Source organism: Schistocerca nitens, chromosome 5 (genome assembly GCF_023898315.1).
Source record: "Schistocerca nitens isolate TAMUIC-IGC-003100 chromosome 5, iqSchNite1.1, whole genome shotgun sequence".
Classification (NCBI taxonomy): Eukaryota; Metazoa; Arthropoda; class Insecta; order Orthoptera; family Acrididae; genus Schistocerca; species Schistocerca nitens.
In genome coordinates this window covers 204,558,096-204,576,139 of record NC_064618.1, presented here as the reverse complement: position 1 = coordinate 204,576,139, position 18,044 = coordinate 204,558,096, and the positions used below count along the sequence as shown (strand labels likewise).

General features: G+C 43.4%; 1 protein-coding gene across 1 annotated transcript in view; it reads left to right on the top strand.

The window, feature by feature from the left end:
* LOC126260859 (sodium-coupled monocarboxylate transporter 2-like) overlaps positions 1–18,044 on the top strand; it is a 52,785-nt gene that overhangs the window by 27,995 nt on the left and 6,746 nt on the right. Inside the window, exon 5 of the mRNA XM_049958272.1 lies at positions 11,107–11,282. Within this exon, the coding sequence (XP_049814229.1) occupies positions 11,107–11,282 (176 nt within the window). The remainder of the gene's footprint in view (positions 1–11,106; positions 11,283–18,044) is intronic.

Here is an 18,044-nt window from a genome sequence, read left to right as displayed (position 1 = left end):
TACTCCAGACGTACATTCTCACAAATTTCCTACTCAAATTAAGGCCGATATTTGATGTTAGTGGACTTCGCTTGGCTATGAATGCCCTTTTTGCCATTGCTAGTCTGCTTTTGATGTACTTCTTGCTCCGTTCATCGTTGGTTATTTTACTGCCTAGGAATCAGAATTCTTTAACTTAATCTACTTCGTGACCATCAGGCCTGATGTTAATTTTCTCGCTGTTTTCATTTCTACTTCTCATTACGTTCGTCCTTCTTCGATTTACTCTCAATCCAGTCTGTACTCACTACACTGTTCATTCCGTTCAGCAGATCGTGTAATTCTTCTTCACTTTCACTCAGGATAGTAATGTCATCAGCGAATCGTATCACTGGTGTGCTTTCACCTTGAATTTTAATTCCACTCCTCAACCTTTCTTTTATTTCCGTCATTGTTTCTGCGATGTACAGATTGAACAGTAGGGGTGAAAGTCCTTGTCTTACACTCTTTTTAATACGAACATGTCGTTCTTGGTCGTCCATTCTTATTATTCCCTCTTGGCTCTTGTACATACATAGCCCGTCTCTCCCTATATCTCACTCCTACTTTTCTCAGAATTTCGAACATCTTGCACCGTTTTACATTGTCGAACTCTTATTCCAGTTCGACAAATCTTACGAACGTGTCTTGATTTTTCTTTAGTTTTGCTTCCATTATTATCCGAAATGTCAGAATTGCCTCTCTCGTCCCTTTACTTTTCCTAAAGCCAAACTGATCGTCATCTAGCGCATCCTCAATTTTCTTTCCATTCTTCTGTATATTTTTCTTGTAAACAACTAGGATGCATGAACTGTTACGCCGATTGTGTGGTAATTCTCGCACTTGTCAGCTCTTGCCGTCTTCGTAATTGTGTGGATGATGCTTTTCCTCAAGTATGGCGCCAGACTCATATATTCTACACATCAACGTGAATAGTAGTTTTGTTGCCACTTCCCCCAATGATTTTAGAAATTCTGATGGAATGTTACCTCTCTCTTCAGCCTTATTTGATATTAAGTCCTCAAAAGCTCTGCTAAATTCTGATTCTAATATTGGATCCCCTATCTCTTCTAAATCGACTCCTTTTTCATCTTCTATCACATCAACTTTCCACTCAGAGGCTTTCAATATATTCTTCCATCTGCCCGCTTTCTCCTCTGCATTTAACAGTGGAATTTCCGTTGCACTCCTGACATCCCCCTTGCTTTTAATGTCACCGATAGTCGTTCTGGCTTTCCTGTACGCTGATTGTGGTCTTCCGACAATCATTTCTTTTTCGATTTCTTGATCTTTCTCCTGCAGCCATTGCGTCTTAGCTTCCCTATTAATTTCATTCCTCAGCGACTTTTATTTCTCTATTCCTGAGTTCCCCAGAGCATTTTTGTACTTCCTCCTTTCATCGATCAGTTGAAGTGTTCCTTCTGTTATCCATCGTTTCTTCGCAGTTACCTTCTTTTTACCTATGTTTTCCTTCCCAGCTTCTGTGATGGCCCTTTCTAGGGATGTTAATTCCTTTTCAGTTGTACTGCCTACTGAGCTGTTCTTTATTGCTGTACCTATAGCGTTAGAGAACTTCAAACGTATCTCGTCATTCCTTAGTACTTCCGTACGCCACTACTTTGCGTATTGCTTCCTTCTGACCGATGTCTTAAACTTCAGCCTACTCTTCATCACTACTATATTGTGATCTGAGTGTGTGCTCCTTTGTACGCCTTACAATCCAGTATCTAATTTCGGAATCTGTCTGACCGTGATGTAATCTAACTGAAATCTTCCTGTATCACCCGGCCTTTTCCAAATACGAGGGTTGCTTTTTAAATAAGGACCGTTTTTATTATAAAAAAAAAGATACAAATACTTTTGTAAAAAAACTTTTATTTTCTGATTCTACACACTTTTACCTATTTTTCTACATAGTTGCCTTATTTAATTAAGCACTTGTCATACCGTACAACTAAGTTTTTAATTCCCTCTTCATGGAATTCGGCCGCCTGCTCCGACAGCCAAGAGTTCACGGCCGCTTTCACTTCATCGTCGTCATTGAAGCGCTGCCCGCCAAGATGGTGTTTCAGGTAACAGAAAAGGTGAAAATCGCTAGGAGCAAGGTCGGGGCTGTATGGTGCATGGTCCAAAACTTCCCAGCCAAAAGAATCAATCAAATCCCGAGTTTTTTGAGAGGTGTTATCGTGCAGGAGCAAAACTCCTTTTGTCAGCATGCCGCGCCTTTTGTTTTGAATTGCTCTGCGGAGCTTCTTTAGAGTTACACAGTAGGCATCTGAGTTGATTGTCGTTCCTCGTGGCATAAAGTCCACTAGCAAAACACCGCGCCGGTCCCAGAACACAGTTGCCATAATCTTGCGCTTTGACAGCGTCTGTTTGGCTTTGACCTTGACGGGTGAGGTTGTGTGTCGCCATTCCATCGATTGTCGCTTGCTTTCGGGAGTGATATGGGATACCCATGTTTCATCTCCAGTGACAATTTGACTCAACATGTCATCCCCGTCTTCCTAGTAACGAATCAAAAAGTCCAATGAAGTGGCAAATCTCTTCCCTTTGTGGTCCTCTGTGAGGAGTCTGGGTACCCACCGAGAACACAGTTTCTTAAAGTTTAGGTTTTCAGACACAATTTTGTACAAAACCGATCTTGAAAATTCCAAAGAAAGAGTGGAAATTGTGAATCTTCTGTCCTCACGAATCTTTGTTTCGACTACAGCCACCAAATCATCAGTGATCACAGAGGGCAGGCCTGAGCGTTCTTCGTCATGGACGTTTTGACGGCCATTTTTAAACTCTCTAACCCATTGACGCACTTTACCTTCACTCATTACATTCAAGCCATAAACTTCTGTTAACTGACGATGAATTTCTGCAGCTGATAGGCTTCTCGCTGTCAAAAAACGTATCACTGACCGTATCTCACACGCGGCGGGCGATTCAGTAACCGTAAACATTATAAAGTAGCACAGCGATGCGTACACGTCAGCTACAGAGCTGCAACTTGCATCAGTGTTAACGGGAAGGATGCCGGCAAGTGGCGCGGTGGCTTGTTGCGGCGTCCGCGCGAACTGCAGGACTATACGCGCGAACGTCCCTTACTTAAAAAACTCCTCCTCTTGTGATTCTTGAACAGAGTTTTCGCTTGCTAGCTGAAATTTATTACAAAACTCAATTAGTCTTTCTCCTCTCTCATTCCTTGTCCCAAGTCCGTATTCTCCAGTAACCTGTTCCTCTTCTCGTTCCCCTGCAACTGCATTCCATTCCCCCATGACTATTAGGTTTCCATATCCCTTTACATACTGTATTACCCTTTCAATAACCTCACACATTTCCTCTATCTCCACCTTCAACTTGCGACGTCGACATGTAGACTTGAACTATCGTTGTCTGTGTTGGTTTGCTGTCGATTCTGATAAGAACAACCCTATCACTGAACTGTTCACAGTAATACACTCTCTGCCTTAGCTTCCTATTCATTCGAATCCTTTCTCCGTAATATCATTTTCAGCTGCTATTGATATTAAAATGGTTCAAATGGCTCTAAGTACTATGGGACGTAACATCTAAGGTCATCAGTCCCCTAGACTTAGAACTACTTAAACCTAATTATCCTAAGGACATCACAAACATCCATGTCCGACGCAGGATTTCAACCTGCGACCGTAGCAGCAGCGCGGTTCCAAACTGAAACGCCTAGAACCGCTCGGCCACGGCGGCAAGCTATTGATATTACCCTATACTTATCTGATCAGAAGTCCTTGTCTTCTTTAAACTTCACTTCACTAACTCCTACTATATCTAGATTGAGCCTTTGCATTTCCCTCTCCAGATTTTCTACTTTCCTTACCGCGTTCAAGCTTCTGACTTTCCACGCCCCGACTCGTAGAACGTTATCCTTCCGTTGATTATTCAATCCTTTTCTCATGGTAACCTCCCCCTTGGTAGTCCTCTCTCGGAGATTCGAATGGGGGACTATTCCGACATCTTTTGATCTTTTGCCAATGGAGAGATCATCATGACACTTCAATTACGGGCCACATGTCCTGTGGGTACACGTAACATGTCTTTCATGGCCGGCCGAAGTGGCCGTGCGGTTAAAGGCGCTGCAGTCTGGAACCGCAAGACCGCTACGGTCGCAGGTTCGAATCCTGCCTCAGGCATGGATGTTTGTGATGTCCTTAGGTTAGTTAGGTTTAACTAGTTCTAAGTTCTAGGGGACTAATGACCTCAGCAGTTGAGTCCCATAGTGCTCAGAGCCATTTTTTTGTCTTTCATGCAGTGGTCTCCATAGCTTTCTGCATCCTCATGCCGTTGATAATAGCTGCTTCTTCCGCATTTAGGGGCAGTTTCCCACCCATAGGACAAGAGTTCGCTGAACCTCTGTCCGCTCCTCCGCCCTCTTTGACAAGGCCGTTGGCAGAATGAGGGTCGACTTCTTATGTCTAAAGTCTTCGGCCGCCAATGATTATTAATCAAAATTTAAGCAGCGATGGCTTTCGGGACCGAAGACGTTTTGATTATGAATCAAAGACGCTACCCCCACACCACAACAGACAAAAATCGTAGAGCTTCTCGATTCCCGAGACTCACGAAGTGTCTATATACATAATTAAGTTCGTGCAGAATCGTCTGAGCTTGCGCCCTACTCGTACCTGGCCATTCTCTTTTTTTGATTCCTCAGTATATTCAATTTAGAACGGAGTGCAGATTTCAAAATTGCAAGTACTTTCTTTCTTTTTAGACCATAAATATTAATACAATAGCTCATTTTGAGTGAACGAACTACTAAATTCAGCGTTTAACAAGTCATATTTAATTATCTTGTTTTGTGTCAAAACGATAAACAAGTCACAGGAAGGAAGGTTTCGATCCGTAAGGGAATAGTGTAGGACCAGAATTTGATACTATATTGCGAAATAAATTTTATGCTCTCCGATTGAGGAAATCTTAAGCGACATTTGGGAAATCACTTTTCTAATTACTCAAGGGTTATCACTATTAATTTTTTTCACCACACTTGCTGACTCCTGTTAATTAACTGTTTGAATCTGTGAACATTGTCACACTGACGATATCGTAACGGCAATCAGTTTATCTTCCCTAATAATATCGAAAAGATGGACAAGTCCATTTGTAAGCAAGACGTGCAAAAAACCTTAGTCCTCTGTATGATTTCGAGATGTTGTGGGACAATGTTTTCTCTTATTTATGTGACACTGTCTCCGGGGTTCGTGTATTATCAGAATAATGCTTTTCTTCTTAAAGCGACATTCTGTTAACATTTTTTAGTATGGTGATCAGTGTAAACCTCCCGTTGCTAATCGTTACGCTAGTGGTCTACCACACACCTCCGAAAAAATTTGCAAGGGCATTCTATTTTAAGCTATGTAAATGGAACATTTTTGCTTTCGAGTGAGGAACATCTCCAGGCGTATGTAGTCAAACGCAGATTGTTCTCCTTTCTCGAACGTTGAATGTTTCTCAACTTCCCACCCTAGCCTTTCACCCGTGAGCCACTGACTGCTAGACGCCTTGCACGCAGGTAACAGATCTGAGCATCGAAAACATAGTTAACACACACTCCGCAGATGATTTTCATGCAGACACTAACGCCTTTCACCGAGAAGCTAACGCCATGATGTGGCACCTAAACTACTATAAAAGTTCCTGGATGGAATCTGTGGAACATTCTGAAGAATTTCATCCACCCGAACAGAAAGCCAGCAGAGGAAGATAAATACGACTACAACACAAACGGGTAAACATCTCCTTCGATTCAGACAATACTAATATATCGGAATAAAGAAAACTACGTTGAGGTTCTACTGGTTGCCTATCAGTTCGGCTACTTTCTTTCTACTACAGTGATTTGTTCTTTGCTGTGTTCTGTACTGTTTATACCATGTTTCAGCTCTTTCGTATCCGGTATATTCCTTAGTGCCGAACAGCACAGTGACGTATTCCAGTCTCTCCACAGTTGTATTCGGTTTAGATGATTGCAAGAAAATGGTTCATACTACACTTGAAGTGACAATGCACCTATATTCTTCGGTGTGTAAAAGCTTTTGTGCGACGTGTACTCAATGTTGCGCAATCAATAGAAACAAGGGAACAATTCGGAAGAACAATGTGTAACGAATGAATAGAGGTAGTTACACCCTGACAGTTACCGCACATGGATTCGCTCAAGTTGAACAACGATCGAAATACAAAAATAATAATAAATTGATTCACTGTAGATAGCAATAACTGTGAATAATTAAGTGGTTGAATAAATTTAGAATGCAGAATAATTACGGTCGCCAGATCAAAAATGGGCAAAATTTAATCTGGTTAATGACTGACGTAGCGTTGAAATCGTGTAATAATCAGGAGCGAATAACAATGAAGCAATTGAACAAAATGCACTCGCGTGAGCTTAGATGTTAAAGACCCGTCTAACTCGAACAAAATGATAATTTGGAATACACTGATAGTATTTATAGCTACTAACATCAACAATAGGTAGTAACTAGAACCACTTCATGGAAACCGTGCTCAATTACGTAACTCACTGTAATGCTGCAGCAGCGCCGGATTAGCCGAGCGGTCTGAGGCGCTGCAGTCATGGACTGTGCGGCTGATCCCGGCGGAGGTTCGAGTCCTCCCTCGGGCATGGCTGTGTGTCCTTGTCCTTTGGATAATTTAGGTTAAGTAGTGTGTAAGCTTAGGGACTGATGACCTTAGCAGTTAAGTCACATAAGATTTCACACACATTTGAACATTTTGTAATGCTACTTGTTAAAAATTTTGAGGAGCATGACCAAAGCTAATTCCTGTTCTTCAGTGTTTACTTCTCAGATTAAGGTCGGAAACGATTTAATTCATAGCAACGACCATTTGCCAACGCCAATGTTACGAAGTCTTAAGGGCATGAAAGTATTTGTAAAACACGACATAATACCATAAAATTGCTTTCTCTACTATAGCGTCAATATACTCTATTTATTAAAATATAAATTGCTTTATGACAACATTTGGTTTGATTAATTGCCTGCATTAGTAGTGCAATACTATAATTGACCCGGTTTTTGATTACAATAACTATTTGAATGACAGTTGACTTTAAAATTGCGTTTAGCTTCTTCCAATCATTTATTTCACTTTCAAATTTCTAAGTTTTGGTGTGAGGTTGGCGCCCTGTTGATGTTTAATGACTTGAATCAATTAGCATCACTGATTAAATTTGTTAATTGACTAAAAAAGATTATAATGTTGAAAAAGTCAAGTATCTCACTGACAAGCCTTGTACGCAATTACAAAATAATTGGCTTGACATACTTTGCGACAAGTTGCTTGTGGAGGGAAGTAATGCTTTTTATGGCTTCTACACTCCTGGAAATGGAAAAAAGAACACATTGACACCGGTGTGTCAGACCCACCATACTTGCTCCGGACACTGCGAGAGGGCTGTACAAGCAATGATCACACGCACGGCACAGCGGACACACCAGGAACCGCGGTGTTGGCCGTCGAATGGCGCTAGCTGCGCAGCATTTGTGCACCGCCGCCGTCAGTGTCAGCCAGTTTGCCGTGCCATACGGAGCTCCAGCGCAGTCTTTAACACTGGTAGCATGCCGCGACAGCGTGGACGTGAACCGTATGTGCAGTTGACGGACTTTGAGCGAGGGCGTATAGTGGGCATGCGGGAGGCCGGGTGGACGTACCGCCGAATTGCTCAACACGTGGGGCGTGAGGTCTCCACAGTACATCGATGTTGTCGCCAGTGGTCGGCGGAAGGTGCACGTGCCCGTCGACCTGGGACCGGACCGCAGCGACGCACGGATGCACGCCAAGAACGTAGTATCCTACGCAGTGCCGTAGGGGACCGCACCGCCACTTCCCAGCAAATTAGGGACACTGTTGCTCCTGGGGTATCGGCGAGGACCATTCGCAACCGTCTCCATGAAGCTGGGCTACGGTCCCGCACACCGTTAGGCCGTCTTCCGCTCACGCCCCAACATCGTGCAGCCCGCCTCCAGTGGTGTCGCGACAGGCGTGAATGGAGGGACGAATGGAGACGTGTCGTCTTCAGCGATGAGAGTCGCTTCTGCCTTGGTGCCAATGATGGTCCTATGCGTGCTTGGCGCCGTGCAGGTGAGCGCCACAATCAGGACTGCATACGACCGAGGCACACAGGGCCAACACCCGGCATCATAGTGTGGGGAGCGATCTCCTACACTGGCCGTACACCACTGGTGATCGTCGAGGGGACACTGAATAGTGCACGGTACATCCAAACCGTCATCGAACCCATCGTTCTACCATTCCTAGACCGGCAAGGGAACTTGCTGTTCCATCAGGACAATGCACGTCCGCATGTATCCCGTGCCACCCAACGTGCTCTAGAAGGTGTAAGTCAACTACCCTGGCCAGCAAGATCCCCGGATCTGTCCCCCATTGAGCATGTTTGGGACTGGATGAAGCGTCGTCTCACGCGGTCTGCACGTCCAGCACGAACGCTGGTCCAACTGAGGCGCCAGGTGGAAATGGCATGGCAAGCCGTTCCACAGGACTACATCCAGCATCTCTACGATCGTCTCCATGGGAGAATAGCAGCCTGCATTGCTGCGAAAGGTGGGTATACACTGTACTAGTGCCGACATTGTGCATGCTCTGTTGCCTGTGTCTATGTGCCTGTGGTTCTGTCAGTGTGATCGTGTGATGTATCTGACCCCAGGAATGTGTCAATAAAGTTTCCCCTTCCTGGGACAATGAATTCACGGTGTTCTTATTTCAATTTCCAGGAGTGTATTATCGGCAACAAGCTCTTCTTGGTTAGAGAGCAGCTTGAAGAGCTTACCGGCGTACAGTAATCTTCCTTAACTCCCAGATCTTCTTACAGACATGTGGTCACTCACTTATATATTTTGCCTTGCCATATATTACAAAACCGACTGCAGAACCATCTCCATCTGGCATTAGCGCTTCCTCACTTCACGTCCATATACTACCACACATCATTAGCAACTTTCTTAGTTTCTACCATTACTACGACTGCTCGCACTCATATCCACGACATTATGTCTAGCGGACCCAATGGTGCGCGTTCACTGAGCCACGCCCCCAAATGCTCTGGAATACGAGCGTCATCTGCCGCTGTAATACAGGATGGCCGGTGGCAGCCACTCATTCCACTCGTAGCTGGAGCCTCTTCGCAATGATACCATTGTCCGTGCTTAGTACAGAGACTCTGCCACATGTGGACGTTGCGATAGCTGCACTGTTTCTTGCCGAATTATTTGTAACGAGTCTTCATACACTTGGAAAAATACAAGTTAAGTAAATCTTCTGTTTACTGTGTTAATATGTTCGCTAATCATTTCTGCTCCTGTCCAGCTCTCCTATGATGACAGTTAATGCCCCACTCTGTAGCCCACCTCTCCTTGCGGTTGTGTATGAAGCTGTACACAACAGAATTTTACTAACATTGCCATCATGTTTGCTACAAACATTTCGTATAATTATTTCTAACTTGTTGTTCTGTCCATCTCTGATAGCTGAGTGGTCAGGGCGATGGAATGTCCTACCTAACGGACCGGGTTCGATTCCCTGCTGGGTCGGAGATTTTCTCCGCTCAGGGACAGGGTGTTGTGTAGGCCTTACCATTTCATCCCCATCGACAGGCAAGTCGCCGAAGTGGTGTCAACTCTAAAGACTTGCACCAGGCGAACAGTCTACCCGACGGGAGGACCTAGCCACACGGCATTTACTTGTTCTTCTAGCGTCATATTACGTTTTCATGAATGCAGTATCCTGCCCACTCGTCTAATATAGGGTGCCTAGGAAGCTGTTATCTCGGATCGCTGGACAACTCAAACAAATCGTATTGATGGAGTTTATTGTAGTAAGTTAAAATGACAATACTTAAACAAAACAGTTCATATCCCCCTGCTGTAGCGTTTGTATAACGGCTCGTAGTCCATTTCCCCTCGCGGCCCTTTTTTTTAGGTTGAAATAAAGCTTCACCGGTGGCTCTCGCTCTTCTGTCTTTCTGGATAGTATGTTCCGTTCGACATTGATGTCATTCCAGAGACATCACTGGAGTGCACATTCAAGGTGTGACGATGAGACCTGAAGTCCCGTCCCACCCTCTGACGGTGGAAGTTCAGGCCGCAGGGAAATACTAACTACGAACTACATTAGGTATCAACAGTGGTGGTTTACGATGATCGATACCCATTGAGTGCCCAAGTCAACCCCGCGGGTAGGCGGCGCGGCGTTTCTATTCTCTTCATGTAGATGCCGCTGCTGTCGTGGTGTCGTCCTAGTCAGCGTACTACTGGCTGACGTAGTCTCAAGACCCTCTCTGCTGTAACTTTCCATGTCGACGAACCTGTGCGTGATGTAACGCCGGAACAATAAACACTAATTATTGATGAAACTTGTAAGTGCATATAATTACAAACAATTGTTTAAAACTCTTCGAATCATGCGACTGTAAAATGTGAGGCCTTGTGTTCTAGTGTTAAAAAGTATTTCCTTCGCTCCGGGGAGGAGCTCATAGATGACTGTATTTTAGTTCTCCTGCAATTCATTCGTTACACACGAAGTGATTCCTCCCCTTAACTTCTTATATCTGTGGAAAACAACTATTTTTCGAAATAGAGGAAGTGGGAAGAAAGGGAAAGGAGTGGGTGGGAAACCATACAGGGCACTGTCGAATTACAGTTACGAAAGTTGAAAATTTGTGTCGGAGCTGGACTCGAACCTCCTTTAGAACGATTACCTTAATAGGCAGGACCGCAGAGACCCAAATTATCACCATTTTCGCACCTTCCAGCGTCCATTAATCCTCCTACTGACAAATTCCTGATTCCCGCAGGTATTCTAACGCTATTTGGGCATCCGCACCGACACACATGTAACGGAGGCGTCGCCCTCCTTCAGTTCAATTGTTGTCCTGTCGGACATGTCCTAGAGTCACACAACACTCTTTTACATTAAAGGAAAACAAACTCGGAGATAGTCGTGCCATCCTCACTGAGTGGAGTGCAGAGTACCTGTCGACGTGGATTCGCGTTTAGCAGTGACGGCCCTTTCTGCCCGCAGGGAGCCATCGCGGGCAGCCTTTGCGGCATGACCGCCGTGGCGATCCTCATAACCGGCGCGCAACACGCCACAGCCACGGGAAGAGTCAGGTACCCGCCGCTGCCGACGTCCGTGGAGGGGTGCCCCGGTAACCTCACAGCCAGCGTGCACACTTCCGCAGCAGCCGCCGCGACCAGGTGAGCTGTCCAGGTTGTTACTGTTTCAGACAGACCATACTGTCATTTTTCATTCTTTTTGTAAGATTCTATGGTTGTGTGGTCTAGGGGTAGCGTATTGGATCCATAATCAAAACGTCTTCGGTCCCGGGTTCGATCCCTGCCACTGCCTAAATTTTGATAAATAATTGATATTGGCGGCCGAAGACTTCCGGCATAAGAAGTCAGCCTCATTCTGCCAACGGCCTTGTCAAAGAAGGCGGAGGAGCGGATAGAGGTTCAGGGCACTCTCTTGTCCTAGGGGTGGGAAATTGCCCCTAAAGGAGGAAGAATCAGCAATGATCAACGACATGAGGATGCAGAAGGCAATGGAAAACACTGCATTAGACACGTAACGTGTATCCACAGGACATGTGGCCTATAATTGAAGAAGTGTCATGATGATCTCTCCATTGGCAAAAGATTCTGGAATAGTCCCCCATTCGGATCTCCGGGAGGGGACTGCCAAGAGGGAGGTTACCATGAGAAAATGATTGAATAATCAACGAAAGGATAACGTTCTACGAGTCGGGGCGTGGAATGTCAGAAGCTTGAACGTGGTATGGAAACTAGAAAATCTGAAAAGGGAAACGCAAAGGCTCAATCTAGATATAGTAGGGGTCAGTGAAGTGAAGTCGAAGGAAGACAAGGATTTCTGGTCAGATGAGTATCGGGTAATATCAACAGCAGCAGAAAATGGTATAACAGGTGTAGGATTCGTCATGAATAGGAAGGTAGGGCAGAGGGTGTGTTACTGTGAACAGTTCAGTGACCGGGTTGTTCTAATCAGAATTGACAGTAGACAAACACCGACGATAGTTCAGGTATACATGCCGACGTCGCAAGCTGAAGATGAACAGATAGAGAAAGTGTATGAGGATATTGAAAGGGTAATGCAGTATGTAATGGGGGACGAAAATCTAATAGTCATGGGCGTCTGGAATGCAGTTGTAGGGGAAGGAGTAGAAGAAAAGGTTACAGGAGAATATGGGCTTGGGACAAGGAATGAAAGAGGAGAAAGACTAATTGAGTTCTGTAACAAGTTTCAGCTAGTAATAGCGAATACCCTGTTCAAGAATCACAAGAGGAGGGGGTATACTTGGAAAAGGACGGGAGATACGGGAAGATTTCAATTACATTACATCATGGTCAAACAAGATTCCGAAATCAGATACTGGACTGTAAGGCGTACCCAGGAGCAGATATAGACTCAGATCACAATATAGTAGTGATGAAGAGTAGGCTGAAGTTCAAGACATTAGTCAGGAAGAATCAATACGCAAAGAAGTGGGATACGGAAGTACTAAGGAATGACGAGATACGTTTGAAGTTCTCTGACGCTATAGATACAGCAATAAGGAATAGCGCAGTAGGCAGTACAGTTGAAGAGGAATGGACATCTCTAAAAAGGGCCATCACAGAAGTTGGGAAGGAAAACATAGGTACAAAGAAGGTTGCTGCGAAGAAACCATGGGTAACAGAAGAAATATTTCAGTTGATTGATGAAAGGAGGAAGTACAAACATGTTCCGGGAAAATCAGGAATACAGAAATACAAGTCACTGAGGAATGAAATAAATAGGAAGTGCAGGGAAGCTAAGACGAAATGGCTGCAGGAAAAATGTGAAAACATCAAAAAGATATGATTGTCGGAAGGACAGACTCAGCATACAGGAAAGTCAAAACAACCTTTGGTGACATTAAAAGCAACGGTAGTAACATTAAGAGTGCAACGGGAATTCCACTGTTAAATGCAGAGGAGAGAGCAGACAGGTGGAAAGAATACATTGAAAGCCTCTATGAGGGTGAAGATTTGTCTGATGTGATAGAAGAAGAAACAGGAGTCGATTTAGAAGAGATAGGGGATCCAGTATTAGAATCGTAATTTAAAAGAGCGTTGGAGGACTTACGGTCAAATGAGGCAGAAGGGATAGATAACATTCCATCAGAATTCCTAAAATCATTGGGGGAAGTGGCAACAAAACGACTATTCACGTTGGTGTGTAGAATATATGAGTCTGGCGATATACCATCTGACTTTCGGAAAAGCATCATCCACACAATTCCGAAGACGGCAAGAGCTGACAAGTGGAAGAATTATCGCACGATCAGCTTAACAGCTCATGCATCGAAGCTGCTTACAAGAATAATATACAGAAGAATGGAAAAGAAAATTGAGAATGCGCTAGGTGACGATCAGTTTGGCTTTAGGAAAAGTAAAGGGACGAGAGAGGCAATTCTGACATTACGGCTAATAATGGAAGCAAGGCTAAAGAAAAATCAAGACACTTTCATAGGATTTGTCGACCTGGAAAAAGCGTTCGACAATATAAAATGGTGCAAGCTGTTCGAGATTATGAAAAAAGTAGGGGTAAGCTATAGGGAGAGACGGGTCATATACAATATGTACAACAACCAAGAGGGAATAATAAGAGTGGACGATCAAGAACGAAGTGCTCGTATTAAGAAGGGTGTAAGACAAGGCTGTAGCCTTTCGCCCCTACTCTTCAATCTGTACATCGAGGAAGCAATGATGGAAATAAAAGAAAGGTTCAGGAGTGGAATTAAAATACAAGGTAAAAGGATATCAATGATACGATTCGCTGATGACATTGCTATCCTGAGTGAAAGTGAAGAAGAATTAAATGATCTGCTGAACGGAATGAACAGTCTAATGAGTATACAATATGGTTTGAGAGTAAATCGGAGAAAGACGAAGGTAATGAGAAGTAGTAGAAATGAGAACAGAGAGAAACTTAACATCAGGATTGATGGTCACGAAGTCAATGAAGTTAAGGAATTCTGCTACCTAGTCAGTAAAATAACCAATGACGGACGGAGCAAGGAGGACATCAAAAGCAGACTTGCTATGGCAAAAAAGGCATTTCTGGCCAAGAGAAGTCTACTGATATCAAATACCGGCCTTAATTTGAGGAAGAAATTTCTGAGGATGTACGTCTGGAGTACAGCATTGTATGGTAGTGAAACATGGACTGTGGGAAAACCGGAACAGAAGAGAATCGAAGCATTTGAGATGTGGTGCTACAGACGAATGTTGAAAATTAGGTGGACTGATAAGGTAAGGAATGAGGTTCTACGCAGAATCGGAGAGGAAAGGAATATGTGGAAAACACTGATAAGGAGAAGGGACAGGATGACAGGACATCTGCTAAGACATGAGGGAATGACTTCCATGGTACTAGAGGGAGCTGTAGAGGGCAAAAACTGTAGAGGAAGACAGAGATTGGAATACTTCAAGCAAATAATGGAGGACGTAGGTTGCAAGTGCTACTCTGAGATGAAGAGGTTAGCACAGGAAAGGAATTCGTGGCGGGCCGCATCAAACCAGTCACAGTAGACTGATGACAAAAAAAAAAAAAAAAATGGTTGCGTATGTTTCTGCGGGGTATATTCAAGCGTACAACTTCTACTAAGAACAGGATCACAACACTCGTAAAATGCTAAGTTGTTAATCATTTTTGGCTGGAGTCTCCAAATATAACTATTATCGCTGTTTTTGTTATGGTAAGAGATATGAAATAAAAGCTTAGTATTATTTCTTTTTAACTATCTCATCCATGACGGTAATTTTCGGCAAATGTACTATATACTTTTAACAATAAAATCGTCATCAGTTGCAAATAAATTTTTATTATATAATATTTTGAACATTGCTGCACTGCAGCAACTGTTACAGAACAGCAGGTGTAATAGACGGCCAACCAGTTTCAAGCGGTATAATAGACAGCCAACAAGTTCCAATAAATGGTTCTTTTCAGATAAACTTGATCATGTTTTTGACGGATTTAAACCCGTCTTCCTTAGGACAATAAACTTGACACTAGCAATCAGTCAGTAAAGATATCTCCATATGATTCGTGTCGGAAACGGTCTGTGTGTCCATATCTGAAAGTTAAGGGCCCCTGAATCAAGGGCTTCTCACATTAGTAAAACAAATGTCATAAAAAAAAGTTATTGCAACTGATTGACAGTCTGTTACATCAGCTGCATTTTTATTATGCTTGGCTGGTTGCGATAAATTAATTTGTTATCTTGGTTTAACACATGTTTACATAAACTTCGAACATGCCCTAGAGTAATGATGGGAAAATGAAAGTAATGTGTGTAAATTTCGTCTCAGTCACGGCCATTATGCATGCAATATCGACCGCTTTGGGATTTAAATCATTGCGAAGACGACCCTCATTATTCTGTATGCAACGATTAAGTCCCTATACTACGGTTCGATTAGAGAAATGCATAGTGCACATCATATAAGCACCCAATACGCGTAAAATCTGATTGGATGCTTTTACTACTCGGAATAGACCTGATTTCTTTGTATGTATGGCCTACAACAACAGGACGTGGGACTACAAGGCGAAAACAAACAGTTGAAAAGCAGTTTTGATTATGACAAGATTTACTGCAAAGATCAATAACACCCATGAAACAAATGACTTCATATTAAAAACGGTACAATGCTATAGTATCTTACTTGCATGATAGCCATGCCTGAATAACATCTCAGTAAGGGAGACCAGTGTGAATGGCTTCAGAGTAAAGGACATCAAAGTAGGGAATACATGTAAGGACGCGAATCGTCCTGTATTAATGTCAGAATATACGAACGCAACATAGTAACAAATAAAGGAATAGTCCTATCTCCACATCAGAGCAAGAGGCTATAGCACAGATTGACTTAAGTCGATGGACTTCTCCACCCCTGTGAAACATTATCTCTGTTATTGCCGGAGTAGCTCTCTTATTTATTCAATAATTGACAAGTTCATGCGCAATGTAGCCGGCCAAAGTGGCCGTGCGGTTAAAGGCGCTGCAGTCTGGAACCGCAAGACCGCTACGGTCGCAGGTTCGAATCCTGCCTCGGGCATGGATGTTTGTGATGTCCTTAGGTTAGTTAGGTTTAACTAGTTCTAAGTTCTAGGGGACTAATGACCTCAGCAGTTGAGTCCCATAGTGCTCAGAGCCATTTGAACCATTTGAACCATGCGCAATGTAAAATAGTTTACTGTCTCTTATCAGCTACCTGTGTTTCACAACCGTACTAATTCACGTCCGTTATCCCTCTGAGGCACCACAATTTATTTGACGGACACCTGTTTAAACGTATCTCTTTAGTTCAAAACAATTCGTCATAGATCGAGAAATACGGCGTGGAAATCGACAGTGTCAGTAATCGTTTAGAAACGCCAGCATACCATTTCGCTAAGCTCTTATACTCTCATCCATTCTGAAGATTTAAATTCTACGAGCTTTACCACAACCAGTACTCACCGGCGTTTTAGGGAAAAGCCGTGTGACAAATACGTCACGCTGAGCTTGGTTCAAATGGCTCTGAGCACTATGGGACTTACAATCTTAGGTCATCAGTCCCCTAGAACTTAGAACTACTTAAAACTAACTAACCTAAGGACATCACACACATCCAGTCCCGAGGCAGGATTCGAACCTGCGACCGTAGCAGTCCCGCGGTTCCGGACTGCAGCGCCTAGAACCGCATGACCACCGCGGCCGGCCACGCTGAGCTCACAAGCCCTTACGAAGATGACAGAGTGCACCTATAGCAGCTGCCAATAATGGTCACTAATGGCAGCAAGGAAAACCAGAGATTTAGTACCAAATATCTGCATAGAGTTTGGTGACGCGAAATGCAGCATACTGATGGCTTGGATCAATTACTTCCTGCTGGCTACGTGTAAATCCTACAAACGATAGTGTACTCTGCATCTGGATGACATATTGTGACCAATCGTTTCGATATTATCTAACGGACGCAGAGATAACACAGATATAAATTTAGAAAGACAGTTAGCGAGGAAAAAGACAGATTATAAGATTTATTTACACTTGGCGTCGTGATCTAAGTCAGAAAAGCAGTCGTATGATAAGTTGAGACTACGAGTGAATTTGCCTCTGACGCCACAAATGATCATCAGTTTCTTTTTGTTGTCTATTGTGACACAATAGAAAGGAATTAATGATAATTTTTTTGCAGTGAGACACTATCCTACTCCTGATCTCCACTAGATTATACGAATTTGAGAAGTGGAAGGTATACAAGATTGAATTAAGCACCAAGTTCAGCATTTTCGAGAGTGGAGATAATTTTGTTTTTTGGTTATGTTAAGTAGCACATCTGACACTAATGTTAATGATTATTTCTTGTCTGCCTGATCAGGAAAAATGAGCAGCCCTTGCAGTTCAATGGACAAGACTAACCTGGAGAGGTTCCATGAATGAAACCGGTCGTAACGCAATAAATGTGTAATAATACAGCTGAAATGAGAAATTAAAATCATTAAAATCAAGATTACTCGGATACGGGCACCGCCAAATTGTCGTAGGTACGGGGGTGCGTCATTAAATAAATCGGTAACGCCACAATAGTGCATATCGTTTTAAATTTCGCGTCTACATGCATCTTCAAGGTGGCAGCCCATGTCACGCGGAAGGTAGCCGATACAGTTTTCCGCAGCCAGAGGTTAATCATCAGCAGTCAGACGAAGAGAACACGTGTGCGATGAGTGTGTATCCTCCTACACTACTGGCAATTAAAATTGCTACACCAAGAAGAAATGCAGCTGATAATCGGGTATTCATTGGACATATATATTATACTAGAACTGGCATGTGATTACATTTCCACGCAATTTGGGTGCACAGATCCTGAGAAATCAGTACCCAGAACAACCACATCTGGCCGTAATAACGGCCTTAATACGCC